Here is a 16407-nt window from a genome sequence, read left to right as displayed (position 1 = left end):
GCCGCCGCAAGCCGGGGCGTAGGAATCGGGGCGCTTTCCATTGCAGACTTGTCTTTAATTACCCGGGAAACTACTCGCAAATGTGGGTTTCAACAAATGCTGGTTTTTAATGCCAAGTAATTGAGCCCATGAATCAAGAGCCCCCCTGCCCCAGCGCCTGCCGCTGCTGACAGCGCCTTCCCACCCCGCTGCGCGGCGGCCTCGTCTGCCTCTTCCAGCTCCAGCGGGTTTCAGTTACCGAACAGCCTAATTGCAATAACACATCAATAATAAAGGAAGGATTTAAGCTTCCTTTTCTTGTAGCTGAAGGCTCTCCTGTTAGGTTTTAATAGCAGTCACGTGCGCAAGGTCCTGTGCCCATCAAAGGCTTGGGTAGCCCTGTTTCGAAAAGATGAAAAACARCCGGGTTTGGGGGACTCTGAAACAGCCCCATCCTCTCATCTGGGACTAGAACGGGAACCTAGAGGGGTGATTCTGCATTTCAGCGGCTCAAGGAAAGCTTGAGTTAGGAGTTTATCGGAATTTGCTTGCTGGAGAGTTTAAGTTACTGGACCTGGAGTAATTTGAGTGGTTATTGCTGGAAAAGGCAGCTGTGAGCAAGGAGTTAATCCTTTCCTTGTGCTTCCCTGTCAGCTCTGCTTTCCCTTTGGTAGATGCCCACACTTAGAGCCGCGTGGGTGACCGTGACGGGGCTGTCACTGTGCGTGGGGCTGCTTGGTAGCTCGCAATGGGTTAAATAAAGCCCCGGAGCCGGGTTCCTCCTGCTTTSTATATCAGAAAACCACCGGCTGCTCTTCCTGCCCCATCGTTTCCTCCACGAAGGGAGAGGAGGAAGGGGATTAACGTGGGGGCAAAAGCGACGCCCGCCTAGCGAAGGGTCCTGCTTTACGCCCCAGGGCTGCATGGTTGATGTCTCATGGGGGTACTGGAAGGGGGGCCTGAGGAGCCAGGCACGTAGCGCGGCGGGAGGGAGCGGGGGAGGCCACAGGGCCGGGCCGCGCCACGGGCCGGGCCGCACCGCGCGGCGGCATGAAAGCGCCGCTCTCATTGGGCGCCCGCGCGCGCCGCCCGCCGCAACGCGCCGTGCCATTGGCCGCCCGCGCCTTCCCTGCGCGGCTTCATGCGGGAAATGCCCTTTCCATCCACAATGGCTGCCGGCGCCGGCCGCGCTGTCAGTGTCCGGGGCCGCTCGGCGCGGGCGCCGCGGGGCCGCCGCCGCTCACACCTCACTCTGTTTGTCTTTTTCCTGCAGGTTGCTGAAAAGTGCCTTTCCTGAAGCCACCGCTGCTTGGATTTCTGTCTAGGGCTGCCTCTCTCCTCTCCCCCCGCATTTGCCCCCGTTTTCTTTTTAATTTGGCGTTGCTCGCGGTTCAGACCCTGAGGCAACTCGGCCCCTTTTTCCCTCCCCCTTTTTTTTTCTCCTCTCTATCGCCCCTGTTTACACACAGTTTCTCAGCCATTTTTTCCCCCCTCCCTTCCCTCGAGTATGTAGCAAATATTTTAAAAAAGCAAGAGGAGGAAAAAGAAAAAAGAGAGATAAAAAGGCAAAAAGAAAAATTCTGACATCCTTTTGCTCATGAACCGTGATTTTTAGAAGCAAGAAATAGAAGGAAAAAAAAAAAAAAAGTTTTCTCCCCAAGGACCAAGACCATTCTGCAAACTGAAGTGCTGCCAGCAGCATATGCTTTTTGCAAGAATAATTGAAACCATTAACTGGAGAGCACAGAATTCTTTTGAAAGTCTGCCAGTTATTTTCAAGTAACTTCGGCAGTGGCACAAAATATAACACTTATATTTTAACTTCTACAATTGCACTTTTAGGAGCTGGCCTCTAATTTGATTTTCAGTTGTTCTGATAAGATTTCTATTTTATGATTGGCTTTATGTTTAATCCTTGTTTAAACAACCACAATTTGACTTAAATGAAAACCTAAGTGCTGATGAATAGGAGTTTTACCAAAGCAACAAGTTAGTTATTTCTTCGCGTTTAACTTGAATTCACCTTTTTTTACCCCTTTTTTWWAAAAAAACAGATCAGCGGGAAAGATCGCCCTGACGAAGGGTGCGATTGCCTGCGTTTTAATTTTTGCTTTTAATATGGCTGTAAACGTTTCCCTGGTCCGTGACACAAAATGGCTGACGCTAGAAGTGTGTCGGGAGTTCCAGAGAGGGACCTGCTCGCGCTCCGACGCCGAGTGCAAGTTCGCCCACCCGTCCCGGAGTTGCCACGTGGAGAACGGCCGAGTTATTGCCTGCTTCGACTCCCTAAAGGTGAGGACCGGCGAGCACATGCGCTGCCTGAGGATCCCGCAGGGAGGATGCTGCCCGGGTGGGATGCGGCCCTGGAAAAGCGATCTTGTCCGGGAGCCCGCGTGTCTTTCATCCGGCTGCATGCACAAGCTGCAGGTTTTCCACAGTTTCTTAATTGGGGAAGTCGGTGGTATTAGGAGTAAGGGGGCGGGGAGCTCGATGCTTGGTCACAATTCAATTTTGGTCGAGTTCAAGGTCAAGGTGATTGCATGAAGTGCTGGACAGCTGAGGGCAGGAGAAAGCAAAGGATTTATTTTATTTATTCATTTATTTTTCATTTGTTATTGGGGTGTTTTCTGGTTGTAGCTCAGGTCGGATACGGCTGTCCTGAAATGGAGAATTTGTGTTGCGGGCAGTAAAATGAAACTGGAATGACCAAGCAGAGAACTGAAACCGTGTGCTTTCGTTCGGCGGTGCGTTCGGTACAGAGCTCTGAAATGTGCTTTTAGGGAGCAGGAATAAAGGCCGCATTTTAAGATAATGAATCAGCTCTACGTGCGTTTCCTGGAGCCGGAGTTGCAGGCGCACTGCAGCACCGTGCTGCGTGCGAGCRACGGCCACGTATCTGGAGCAGTGCTCCCAGGAAAACGGGCTCTGGGAAGAGCATTCCGAAGGGATTTGAAGTCAGGATTGCTCGTCCTGCCCGCACAGAGCCCAGCTTTGCTGCTGTGGCTCATCCCTGTGTAGCCGATTTTGCAGGATGCAAGTGGGTTTCTTATTGCCCGTGRCAGTGTTTGAGTTCCTAGGGTGGCTTTCCAACCCAGCGAGTGACAGGGCCGAGTCAYGAGAGGGCTGGGAGGAGGGCAGGGGAGCTGGGCATCCTCGGCATGGTCACTACTGTGAAGCTGTCTGGAAAGGAACACTTTTTTTTTTTTTTTTCCTCTGAAAAAGAGGCCCCTCAAAGTTGCTTTTAAAGAGGATGGTGAAAACCCCGAGACATCACACGTAGCTGGTTACTTCTGAGAGCTCTCAATGCTGTGCTGAACGTTTCCGTTAGAGTTAACAGTTAGAGTCTGCAGAAGGAATCTGATGGATCTTATAAGCTTRAAAATTCTCTCTTGAATTGTGAAGCTTTGGATTTATTTTTATGGGCACAGTGACTGGTGGAAGTTTGTGTKTGCGCAGGTTTGTATCGGGACTGAATCTGGTCTGCTGTGCATTTGCCTATTTTACTACCATTTGTGACTTCTTCATATTTTCACATTTTTGTTCCCTTTTAGCAGGAAGTTCAGGCTTCCTATTTGCATTTGGTTTTGCTCTTGTTAATCTGAGCATATGCAATGACTCCTTAGTTATACAGTGACTTTCAAATGTTCATTTGCATTGCTGGCCTGCTGACAGTGAGAGACGAAAATATTTTTATCAGAGGGGAAAAACGAAGTCATGTTCTTTGTGCCCTTGAAACTTTGAATTGGAGCCAGTGGCAGCACATATATTCTGAATGAAGAGATTAATATGTTTACATTTTATAGCTCTCCTTTCAGCTCCCAGACGAATGCTAAAACACCACGTGGGGTAGTGCGGAGCCTCGGAGAACTTGCTCTGAAAGCTGCAGGGTGGCCCCTGTGCAGTCCCCAGGCTTGGGCTGGCTCTGTATTTAAGAGCTGTGAGTTGCTCTGTGAGTAACAGTGACTGGTGTSATCCAGCCCCTGGCCCTGTTGGTTTGAGGGCAGCTTTGCGACGTGCTCAGGCCCCAGCATGAGATATGTGGGGCCCACATATTGCCCAGCTTGGATTCCAGCTGCTGGCAAGAGCACACGTTTCCTCCTGCTCAGCAGGGAGGAATGTTTTGGGGAGCACCATGGTGGGAAAGCAAAAACTGCCAAAGGAGCTGGATGATCTTTTGCAGCTCCACGTTTCCTATACAGCTGGCTGTTAATTAATGTGGGCATTGCAGCAGCCTCTTGACATGGTAGCAAATACCCGCTGTGCAGTAGCTAAGTAACCTGAACTGGCATGGGAAGAGGTTTGTCCATGGGAAGAGRCTTTGTCCAGCTTTGTGGGAGAGCTCTACCCTGCAGGATGTGCATGGGGAGGAGATATCAGGCACCACAGAGCACGCAGCCAGGAGATGATGGTGGAGGCAGTTTCTATACCAGGTTGTTCAAACAAGTAGATGTTCAAGCCCAACTCATGGTGGTATGGGTTGCTCCTCAAGCCAGTGTGAGGCTTGTGGATGAGCCGTGTGGTTCTTGTCGGACAGGGCCGGGCTGCGCCCTCACTGGYTCCGGGCTGCCACCCTGTTGTAGGGTGCAGGTCCCTCTGCCGCCTCTTTGTGCCATGGGCAGGAGCAGCCGTGGGGCCAGTACCCCCGGTGCTGCCGTGGGTGTGCATGCGTGAGCACCTTGTAGCTCCGTGGCCATAAGCAGCCCGGCGACTAACACTAGGCCTGTGTTCTTAGTCTCTGACAGTGGCTTTTGCCACGTTGCCGCCAGCCCACGGGGTCATTCATCAGACCCTCCCCAGTGTCACCACAGAATTTAGTGGTAAGATCAGGCCCCTCCGTTAATCCCCCTGCATTCCCAGACCTCCTTCCAGGAGGCTTCCATCCCACAGACATCTCCGTGCACTATTTCTCATGACCGTCCCCTCTCATGAGGACAGCTTCAGAGCTGCCTCGTGCTCTTTCCATCCCTTCCCGCCCTGCATTAGCAGAACATCTGTGTTTCTGTAGTGCAGACAGGATATAGGATGCTTGCCGCTAGTAAGTTTTCCCTGTTGTCTTGCAGCCGCCCAGGGCTTTGTTGGGAGGTTGCTTATCTGTGCCCATTGTGGAGCCTCCTGGCTTGTTTTTTTCCTTACAGAAAGCTTAAGCTTGAACAATACGTTGGAACAGGAACTTCTGATAACCCAGCATACAATGGTTTCGCCTCGCTGCTCAGGTCACAAGCAGCGTTTATGCAGTTGCTGCATCTTATTTTCCAGTCCCTTTGTAGCAGCTCTGTTTCCCTTGCAGACAGTCCGGCCACCTTGCTGAGCGGTGCTCAGATGTGAGCGTAAGGGAGAGACAAGGTTGGGGGGATCTTGGGATCCTTGGGGATATCCTTGGGAGCAAGGGTGGGATTTGTGCATAGGGGCTCCCTGGGATTGTTGTGGTTGTGAAGTACTTCTGGTGAGGAACACTGGCTTGCCATGAGGCTGCAAGTACAGGGCTGAGTCTTGCTGCCCTGGATCTTGCTGCTTCAGGGGGGGAATTTGCACGTTTGTGGGCAACAGAAGGAACCTTTCGCTAGCAGATTGATACGGAGTTTAAAAATAGTGTCTGTGAGAAGCTCTTCGCAGATTTGAGTCGGATGCCAAGAGAAAACTCTCACTCTCTACTCGCACGTTCTTCCTCATTAATTCAAACAATGCTGTTCTTGATGAATAACGTGTGTGGATGGAAGGGCAAGGCCCCGCTGCTCGGTGGAGGGCAGCGCTGCTGTCCCGGAGGTGGCCCAGGGTGACCACAGAGGCTGCTGGGCAGTGGCTCGTGGTGGGCAGCACCACCCGGGCGAGTCTCCACAGGCCTCCGAGATGTTACTCAGCCTTGCTCTTCCATCTGCAGCCTTCTGGAGCGGTGCCCTTCGTGTGCAGGGGCGTTAGGATAGACAAAACGCAGGGGATGGTTTTGAAATGACTCTCTGCAGAGAGAAACCTTCCCTGCAAGCYGATGAGGTGCCGTGAAATCGGTTACCTTTTGCTGAGGAGCATTAGCTTGAGAAACCATGAAATAGAAAATAAAATCTGAGCAAAGCAGAGAACTCTGCTATCATCGTTGCCATCTGAGAGGGCCCTTGAGATTTTTGCCTCAGCTTTTGTGTGGGTCCCAACCCTACAGTAGCTGGTGCTGCAGGGAGCTGCCTGTGCAGACTGTGTCGGGCAGCTGCAGGATGAGCTTGTCTAGCCTTAATTCCCTGTTCAGCAAGTAATTAATATGGGCTCTTCAACTTGTGAAGATGTAAGGAAGAAAGAACATTCTCTGATCACTGGAAACACAAACTGATAAGCAGGAAGCTGAGAGAAACAACACTGATTGGTAGGGATGTATTATATAAAAATATGCAGGTAGTGCAGGCCAGGTGTTCAAAAAGAAAGCTTTGATTTGCACAGCTCGCAGTTTGCAAGCTGCATTGTGGAGTCGTGGTTAAAATGCTATTTACAAGCYCAGCTTTGATTTATCTTTTTTWWTWWTTTTTTTTRAGTTGCTTTGAGTGTGGATGTTTCCATATGCAAATCAAAGTTTTGTAGAAAGGTTTTAAAGACACAGAATAGCACAGTGAAAGTCTCGGGAGTCGGGATTTTGATTTGAGGAGGTYGTATTTAAAAGAATGTGGTCATAAAGCTGCTACCTATTTCCAAACAGTCTGTGCTATGTAAAAACACACACAATAAGAGAGAGTAAGAGAGTAAGAGGCTTTGAGCGAGAGACTTGTGTGTAGGCCTGGCTCCTGCCTGTGCACTCTGTTTCTTGCAGCAGCGCAGTGGCACCAGGGAGCTCCCTGTGCCCAGAACGTCCTGGGCTGTTGGYGGGATGACTGACAGAGACGTTCATCTGGAAACCCTCTGTTTCTAACTGTCTCTGACCTCCTCCTGTCCCCAAGAGCAAGAAGGGGTTTATTGGGGCCGGCGGCTCACTTCCGATGTCCCCAGCGATGGTGTGTGACAGACCTGGCAGAGTACAACCTTCCTAGGCTTGTTCACCTTCATGGAGAATATATATGTTGTGGTTTTAATCTKCTTAACTGATCTCTCTGTGGGATAGGGGTTTGGGCAGAGTGTATTCGATTTATTGAGCATTATCTCAGGTTCCTCTGATGTGCCGGCTGTCTCACTTCGCTTCCTGGGACTTTTGTCATGAGCAAAGGACCATCCCCAGAGGGCACAGCCAGCAGCATCTCTACGGTGAACGTCGGCCAAGAGTAACCTTGGTTTGATGCTTGGAGAGACACTGGTGAAGTGCTGACTGCTGCTCACACTTGCCTAAAAAAGCAAGGGGAAATTCTTTTGGGATGTGGCTCTAAACCCTTCCGAGTTACTGTGCTGCTGAAGTAGATGCGTTTTGAAGCCTTTTATGGGCATATTGCAGTGTTGCACATCCGTGGCATAGCATGTCCAGCTCCCGAGGGCCACCTCCTKGGTTTTAAGGACAAAGCCTGCTGGACTGAGGCTCTGCCTCTGTGAAATATGTAAGGCCTCATTTTGGAAAGCAAAGACTTCCCTGTGCTGAAGCAAGTTGTTGATTCAGGTTTATGGGGTAGGAAATGGTCCTCTCTGCCATTACCCTGAAGAGGGGTCATGTTTCCTCTCTGTCCCTCTGCCTCTCCAGCTCGAGAGAGCTGCATTTCCTCGGCACACGTGCCTGGAGCTTTAGCTCTGCCGTCCTCTACAGTAGCTCTCGCTGCAGGATTCGAATGGCTGCCCCAGCTTGGGAGCTACCGTCCCCAGAGGGAGTTTGGGCAAAGAGGGTCTGTGAAAACACAGCATTATGTTGAGCCCAGTGTCCCATCCTGCTGCTTTTCCAAGAAAATTCTCCCGCTCGTGCCCGTTTGCGTCGGGGGGCTGGCACGTGGATCCCCGCAGCAGCTTGGGCTCACTTTGGTGTCATCCCTTTGCTGGCAGCAGTGCCCTGCTGCTCGGTTCACCCCTCTGAGCAGGGGTGGGTAGTCATGTAATTGAGTTCTTTGGGAGCTATGCAAGCAAGATAGGCCAGGTTTTCTGGAGAACCCATCACCTGCCCTTGCCCTAGAGCACACACTCGCGTGGTGAGGTTTCCAAGAGTGGAGCTGAGCTCTTTTGGAAATTTGCCCCCATAAATACTGTTGTGCTGGCATTAAAATAAATGCTTTGAGGCGTGTGGGTAAATGTTGCTCTATACAGGCAAAGTTTTACTTTGCACTTAGGAATGGTCTTCTATTGCTTTTCATCAAACAGCAGAGAGCTAGGCGCTGACCCCCTCTGTAGTTTCTTGTGTYATGTCAGTGGTGGCCCTTTTGATGAGAGAGAAGGCCAAGGATTTGGGAAACCAGCATGCAGGGCCTTGCTGCGACGCYGGCAGCTTTCTTAGTGCTGCCGTGTCAGTCTGGCTGTGCCTAATTGTGCTTTCTGAGCTAGTGGAAGCTGTGCAAAGGAAAAGTGTCTTGGAGTGGGGCTAAGCTGGATTGTAAAAAGACTCTGGGTGTTTGAGCATTCAAAACCTGGCTCCTTCTGGATAAACAGCTATGAGATGTAGCTCTGTGGTCTTACCTGGCTGTTATAAAAGCCCTCTCCTGCAGTGGGAGTATTCAGCTTAACTAGGGGTAGTGTGTGGTAGTTACCAACAAAATCTTTCTCCTATCCATGCAGTGGAAAGTACGTGGCACAAAAGGAGTGTTGATTCCTGCTCCCAAAGCAGTACCTGTTAGTTCTCTGACATCTCCATCTCTGCACATAGATTTAGTTCTGGACCTTTGGCTTGCTTACCCGGGGTCCCAACCAGCAGCAGGCTTGGGCACTGGTGGGTTTTAACTTCTGACTTGGCGTTTTCGCATCCTTTTGCATGAAGCCAGCGCTTCAGCAGAGCCCTGGGCCCATCTGTTGCTCATCAGAGCTGGAAACTCAGGAGCTGGAAGGGCCTSTCTGCATCATCTAACTTGAAACTGTGGAAGATGCACATTCCCGAGGCGGGAGAAGAGGCCTGCTGAGGAGTGAGTGCACCCCARCCAAGCGCGTTTGCTCTTGGGGAAGTTTGCGGCGCGGCGCTACGGCAGATGGCTGCTTACAGCGCGGGTTATTATTAGCCCTGATCARCACTAATAAGGTCATTGACAACAGTGGAGGAGGTCGGTGTCTGACCTTGTTGGAAAGGTGGCAGCCGTGCTGCAGGGCAGAGGCTTTCGCTGCCTGTGGGGCCGTGTGAGCGTTTGAAGGAAATTCTCTGTGTGGGCCTCACTGTGGCTCTGTGGGGCGGTGAGATGCACCCCTGCATCTCGTCCCTGGCTGCAGAGAGACCGCAGAGCGCTGATACAGAGGTGAATGCTGCATAAAATAATGTCACTGAGAAGGGAAACTGCTTTAAATCAGCCCCATGGAGTGGCTGGCGTTTAAAAATATACTGCCCAGCCCTCTGATGGAGCAGCGTGCGCTGGGTTTTACCTGTCTCTGCATCCCCCTGGGCCTCTGTGGAGCAAGTCCCTCTTCACCCAGCCCTGGCTCTCCGTGCAGCTCCCCAGGGGGGTGTTAGAACCAAATGTGGTTGAAAGGAACTTAGAGTTGGGAACATTAATATTGAAGCTTCCTGGAGAGCTCCTGGACCTTCTTGGATCCTGGCTGCAGAGCTTCTCCAGCCCCTGGCAAAGCCTGGCTGCCACTGGGGCGGCTGGTGGGAGAGGGAAGGGGACAGAGCTGGTGTCATTACTGGGCAGGGAGAGGCAGCTCTGGCTTTCCTGGCTCCTCAGTGAGGGAATAGCTTCCACATGGATCAACATAAGCCTTATTCAAGCCCCTTCTGCATTAACACAGCATTTACTTTTAGCTGCCCTGTACTACACTGGTGTCAAAAAATACTGCAGTGCAGGGCACTGAGGTCAAAGCCCAGCTGTGTCAGGGTGTCCTGCCCGGCTCCCCTTCTGTGAGGGGTTAAGCCCTTAACCCCGACTGTGCTGCTTAACCCAGTCTGACTCCCTGCGTCTGCCTTGAAGGGCCCTTAGCTGCTCCCCAGTGCTGATTGAGGAAAGGAAGGCAGCCCTGGGCCGCCCCGCGCGGAGGGGCAGTGCTGAGGGGTACGCGGGTGTCYGAAGGGGGCGCGGATGCTGCTGAACGGCGAGTCCCTGAGTGTGTGGGATCTGCAGGGGTTGGTGCTGGAACAATCACACGGAGATTAGGCCCTTGAAGAGCCTACCACAGCTGAGCGGAGTTTGGAAACAAAACAGCAGCATGTGCTCCYGCCGGCGTGCTGACCGGCCCTGCTTCCTCTCGCTGTCGGTCACTGGCAGCTCGGAGCCTGTGTGGAAGTGGCTTTTCCTCTTGATCCCCTTCCTCCTCTGTGGTGCATCCAGGACAGAGCAACAGCGCATCCCTGCTCCAGGAGGGTGGTAAAAATGCACCTGGCAGCTTGAGCCCTCCTGAGTCTTGCTCCAGAATCCCAAGCCTCGTGCAGCCTTGTTCCAAATGCCCCATTTCTCCTCCTTTCTGCTCTGTTTCCTCCTCCCCTCTGGGCTTATTTGTCCCCAAGCCGTCCTGCAGCTCCTCTGTGTCCCSGCTCTCGTTAGCACAGAGTCCGCAGAGTCGGGAACGGGGCGGCCGAGCAATTCTGACCCTCTCTGTCTCTCCCTTGGCCTGTTGCCTCTGTAGCCACTGCGATTTCTCAGTGTACCTGGTACCCTCGCAGTAATCATCACGGTTACATCCCCATGGCCTGCGGCTCGGCTCCTCTCCACTAAGTCCTGTGTATTTAGACTGTAAGCTCTCCAGGCTGGGACCATCCTGTTCTGTGTTTGGGTAGCGCTTGGGAGCGGGACCCTGGGCTGTAGCATCAGTGAATCAGTATTCACAGAGCCAAGGATCCCCCGCTGTGGCTTTGTGCAATATAGTGCAATTTGAATTAAGAAGGTTTTGCTGCTGCTGTGTGGTTTTTGTTTGCATTTTGTGAAGAGTCCTTAGTGATATAAGATCCATCTCAGAATGGAGCTCACGTTAACTAGGATTGAAACGCCACCAAATGTCACTTTTGTCATCCTGATTGGGCAAATTGTATGCGGATAACTTCAAACCTCCTTTCAGCGCGCAGCCTGTCAGGAGTAGCCTTGTCAGAGGAAACGCTTTAGCAGTTCCCTTCATGCTTCTCTTTGTAGGAGTGTCCCTGTGCGGACTCCTGAGCGAGGGGTTTCCAAACGAGGCAGCTCCTCTCGCAGTTGAAGCAGACGCGAGGGCTCCTTGCAGCGGCCCTGCTGCCTTCCCGCGCCGCTGACGCCACCGGAGCCTCTCGCAGCTGCTCCGCTCGTGAGGCCGCAGAGGCTGCGGGTGTCCTCGGCAAAGGTCACCCTGCTCAGCGGAAATATCTCTCCTGTCCAGTACTGGTAGGAGCCCCTCTTGCCGAAACACAGGATAATAGGAGCATTGCAGCTGACTCCTGTCCTTCTTATGCCTCATAAGAGCGTTTTCTTGCTGGGAAGAAAAGGGTTCTGCTGTATTTGAAAGCCTGAAGGTGGCTGTTGTTGGGAGCAGAAAGAAATGCATGAGGGCAGGTGTCTCCCAGCACGTCACATTGTCGAGAGCTTTCAAAGGCTGATTTTTGTTAGAAGGTAAATCCTTGCATTCCTCAATGTCTGCAAAAGCTGAGTATCCGCCAGCATGGATTGCACTGGTGACAAGGACGAGGATGAGCAGCTCAGTTGGCATTGAGGACAGGAGGCTGGAGAGCAGAGTGATGATATGGAAGGAATGGGGGGTGGGGGGGCAAAAGAAAGCTGCAGTGATTTGGTCAGTTTGCTTTTTGTGACCGAAATCTGAATAAGTGAATCTGTCCACATGGAGTTATTTCCACCTCCCTCAGCTTTTCCCTTATGCTCTCAAACGTAAATACATGACTCAGGCAGTTATTAAAAACACAAACCACAAAGCAAAAAACAAAAAGGGGGAGGGAAATGAACCCCCTGATTGGTTCCAGTCGTGCTGCCCTGGCTGCACGCACACATCCCGTCTTAGCTCCTCTGTCACTGCCCTTGGAGCAGAATTCAGGTCAGAGTTTCTGGCAGGGCAAAAGCTGCGTCTTGCAGGCCAGAGCGGGCATCTCCACAAAATGCAGTGGGACAAACTCCTCTTGTAGGGCCTGCCCTGGCCCTCTTGGAGCGGGAACAGCCCTGAGGAGCGGCCGTGCGGAATCAACCACCCGACTGCTGAGATTGCAGTCTCTACGAAATGCAGGAGTGGTTGATGCCCATGGTGCTGCAGTGAGAAAGCAGAACATTGCTGCTGGCCTGGGATCTTTGGCCATCACCCTTTTGCATTCCGGTGAGCGTGGGGGCCACGCTGAGCATTCAGCAGCCCCTGGCAGGGCCCGGCCTGCTGGGCTTCTTGCTTGGCCCCACTCGTGCACTGCAAGAGCCCAGGTTGGCTCTGGCTGAGCAAGGGAGGCAACACGAATCTGCATGGACCCCAACGGCTCTGCGGAACAGCCCCAGGGAACAAGGGGGCTGTGAGGGAGTAATTAGGACAGATCATTAGAAATCTTGCCCTGGCTGAGGCTGGTTTAGTAAATCCATGGTAATTTGACAGGACTTGAAAGGCTGCCACAGGGTTGGGTTTGCTGCCTCTTAGGACTGGCTGCCTGTGTGGTGCTTGTGACCGGTGCATGTGACCGCGGGTAGAAACGTCCCATGCTCTGCAGGGTTAGCTCAGAACCTGTGTCCTTGGCCAARCAGTGACGTTGCGCTTGGATGGCACTGCCTTAGTTTGCATTAACATTATGAGCCTGTCCCACAGAGAAATCTCTGCCCATAAAATGCCTGTCCTGCGCAAAGAGGCAGKGGAGGATGGTCGGCATCCTCCTCCTGGGGAGCGTGGGTGGATTTGCTGCTGTTGGCCTCTCCTTTTTCCCATAGATTSCATAGATTGAGCTGAGCAGGATCAGGACCTTCCGTGGGGCAGCGGGAGTTCCCAGGCTTTGTTGGCCCAGGCTTTGTGTGTGRTAAGGCCAACTGATAAGTGAAATTTAGGGGAGTTTTTGCTGCAGCCTTTGTGCCCTGCTGTTTCATGCACTCTGCTGTGAACGCCGCAGTCTGCTCTGCTCCACAGGCTCCAGGCTTGCAAATGTTTGCACTGCCTTAACCTTCCTCTCACTTGAGATTGGAACAGGGATTGGCTCTTTATCTGCTCTCTTGAGCCAAGTGCTGCTCACAGAGCCCATCCAAAGGTGTTCCCTTAAAAGAAAAAAAATCCCTCTGTGACTTAATTGGACCTGTGTTACTGGCTATAGTGGAGTATGAAGAGTTTAGTAAAATAAATCTGTCTAGTGCAAGGCAGAATTCTCCTTTTGGTCCCCTTTCTTTCTAGCCTTGCTGCCCCAAGTTGGAGGCTGTTTCAGTGTCACTTGCCTGGGTGTCTCCCATGCAAGGCTGAACCTGTGTAACCCATGTGGGGTGTGTGGCCCTTGCCCATGGTGCACGATAGCCAGGCAGAGCTCCCTCAGTGCTCCTTGGGTCAGGTTTGCAGCATCAGCCCCTGTGGCAGGAAATTTGCCTGTAAAGTCACAGGCAGCAACAACTGACGGCATCGCCCTGTGCTTCCTTGAGCCAGGGCACAAACGTGGGTCCTGTTCTGACATGGGTGTCACCAGCAGCGGAGCAGGCTTGGAGCCTGGCAGAGATGCTCCCTGATCCGGGATGCCCAGGCTGGAGCACATCCTGCCGCCCTCTTTCCAAATAGGAAATTCTCCCTGTGAATCGTCAGCCCAGATGGGAGCAACTTTTTTTTTTCATTATTTTTTGAAAACCAAGAATCTGTTTATGCCCATTAAGCTGTTGCTTTGAGTGAAGCAATAACACAAACAAAAAATGGATTAGTTCTCAAATGCTAAGTTGTTATTTTTGCCAACTTCCAAAAACCTCCCGACTATTTCCTATTTACAGATTCATTTTGCTTGTCAAAATACGTCAAGAATGAGTTTTTTCGAGCATCACTCTGTCCTCCAAGGGACAGGAGAGAGGGCTGCGTTTGCACACTTAGCTCTTGAGCCTCTGCACTTTTCTGTTTGCCTTTTTCTTTGTGTGAACTTAAGGAGCGAAGCAGAGGGTGGTCACGCGTCCGGTATTAGTATTCATGAGCATAATGCTGTAACATTTATTCTCCTGGGCTTTAATGTACTTTTTGCTTGGTTCTGTCTACGTGTGCTCTGCCTGCTTAAATTGCAATATTCAACAGACTYCGTAGGTAGAGGAAGGGCAGAAGCATCAACTTTCCATATGACCTTGACAGATTCAATCAGCCAGTGAAAGTTGTGGAATTGGATTAGGGGATTTGCAATGAAAAAGTGGTTTAAGGGACAAGAGAAACTACACTTGGCATTTTCAAAAGCTGGCTGGGTTTAATAGCAGTCTGGAGGGAGAGAACCAAAGGAGACACAAGGTAGATGAAAAATATTAGAAGTTTTTTAATATATGTACAATATATGTGTAATATTGTTGCAGAGTGGTGTGGCTTTTATAGTTTATTTTGGCAAGAAAGTCAATGAAATGCCAGGGTTTTTATCTTGCAGGTAAAATGGGTTTCTTTCAGCTACAAATAGCCCCATATTGAAGCACTTACCCTTAGGAATATCAACATTTCAGGGCATCATGTGCGTCATGTCCTACTCTAAATACATTAAGTGATTCTAGGGCTGGATGTCTTTCTAAATACGCTGTCTTTACTGGGTGCTAAATGCATTTTTTCATAATTATTATTGATCAGCTGGAAAGGCTCTGTGGCTYGGGATGTCTGTAAAAGCTCATCGTACTCAGAGAAAACCTGTATTTGGAGCTGTATTTAAGAGAGATATTTTACTGTGCTTTTAGCATTCCTGAGCTTGGGAGCAGAGTGGAACAAGTTTTTAAAGAGAGCGAGAACGGTTCATGCAGAATTCCAAATTACTCCTTCCATTCTGTGCACACGTTTCCAGCTCRCTCAAATACACAGTTTTAATAGATGGGCACAGCCCACAAAACGGAGCCTCATCAAAATGTGTTGGTGGCTTAAAAAAAGAAAGAAAGAAAAAGCTTGACAAATGCTTTGTTCCCCTCTCTTTCAGAACGACGCTGCTGTTCATTGCAAGCAGGAGTTTCTCAGATAAACAACATTTTTTCTGCTCTATGGCTCTATGATTCATAAAGAATGGAGTTTGACAGGGGCTGGGCTTTTTTAGATACATATTTCTTGGACCTGGTAAAGCACTGCCTATTGCTCAGAGCAAGAAAAACTGTTCCACAAAGCAAAGAGGTTAAAATCAATACGTGTTTTTCATTGAGTATAACAGAGCACACCCCTGGCCTCGGTGAAGGGAGCTTGGCAGAAGAACAGAGCTTAAAGAGTTGTCAAGATGTAAAAATATAAAACAGGAGCGACAGGGCTTTGCCCCAGCAAAATCGCTGCTTTGAATTTGTAAGAGCCTTTGAGTAGAGCAAACAATAAAAATCCYGCGCGAGAGCAGGATTGAGCCGTGGCCTTTTGTGGGGAAGTGCGGGAATTCAGCGGCGCGCGCAAGTGCCCTTCGCTCCCGGCCTCCCTCTGCTTTCCCGGTTGCCAGGTGAATGAGGAGCCGGGGTTCAGCTCAGTGCCCATGGCTCCCTCGAGCCCGCGCCAGGGCTGGATTTCAATGCCTGGATGTCACCCCTGGTCCTAGGAACTGTTTGCCAGGGTGATGCTGCCGATTTAAAGACTTGAACTCGGCGCTAACGAGCCCTTCCCCGAGCTGCGTTTGCCCGCAGAGCTGAGCACTATGGGGCTTTTGGTAGTAGCTTGGAGTAGCTCATTAGTTAAGACTGTGTGGAAAAGGGATAGGTGATGTAGAAATGCTGCTGTATTTGCTGCGCGTTGCCCTTGTTTGAACTCAGCAACGAAAACAAGCTTGACAAACATTTTGAGGCTGACAGCTTGGTGAAAGAGCCCTAGATAAGCACGTCTGCGTGGCAGCAGAGAGCATCTGATGTGCAGGAGCTGCCGGGCGCCTCCCAGCCTCGCAYGCGCGCTTGGGAAGGCCTGGCCTTGGCAAGAGGATTTGTCTGCACGGTGCGTTTGTTCCCAGCATCCTGCATCAGGTTCCTGGTACTTTACCTTGCTGCGGGTGCTGTGAGGCCATGGTAGATGCTTAGTTTAAAAAAAATAAAAATAAAAATATATGTATGTATATACACATACACGCGCACTGGTGATACTGCACTCTTTTGGCCATGCATGTGGTTTTCTGGGGATTTTTGGGGGTAGATCCCTACTGGGTAGGGGAGAAGCAATGCTGTTTGTAAGGCTTTTCTGTGGAAATGTGTTCCTGAGCTACAACTCTGAGGTGCCCCAGCAAGTGTGGAGGAAGCAAAGGGAAAAATCCTGCTGTTGTTTAGCCGGGTCCCCTGCCTGGGGACATCACTTGGAGGCTGAGCTGTGGCGCTCACT

At 51.0% G+C, this 16407-nt stretch overlaps 1 protein-coding gene across 4 annotated transcripts in view; it reads left to right on the top strand.

Annotated features, from left to right (window-relative positions):
• The first annotated feature begins 1525 nt into the window (after positions 1–1525).
• The window catches only part of MBNL3 (muscleblind like splicing regulator 3), a 55134-nt gene continuing 40252 nt past the window's right edge, over positions 1526–16407 (top strand). For all 4 annotated transcript variants that reach the window (XR_003249336.1, XR_003249335.1, XM_026039087.1 and 1 more), the window contains exon 1: positions 1526–2271. Coding sequence is in view for 2 of the 4 variants with exons in the window: in XM_026039087.1 (XP_025894872.1) it covers positions 2098–2271 (174 nt within the window). In the remaining 2 variants the exon portion in view is untranslated. The remainder of the gene's footprint in view (positions 2272–16407) is intronic.

Source organism: Nothoprocta perdicaria, unplaced genomic scaffold, assembly GCF_003342845.1.
Source record: "Nothoprocta perdicaria isolate Ctin4 unplaced genomic scaffold, notPer1 scaffold_22, whole genome shotgun sequence".
NCBI classification, from domain to species: Eukaryota; Metazoa; Chordata; class Aves; order Tinamiformes; family Tinamidae; genus Nothoprocta; species Nothoprocta perdicaria.
The sequence above is the reverse complement of the archived record's forward strand: the minus strand, read 5'-3'. Positions and strand labels throughout refer to the sequence as shown.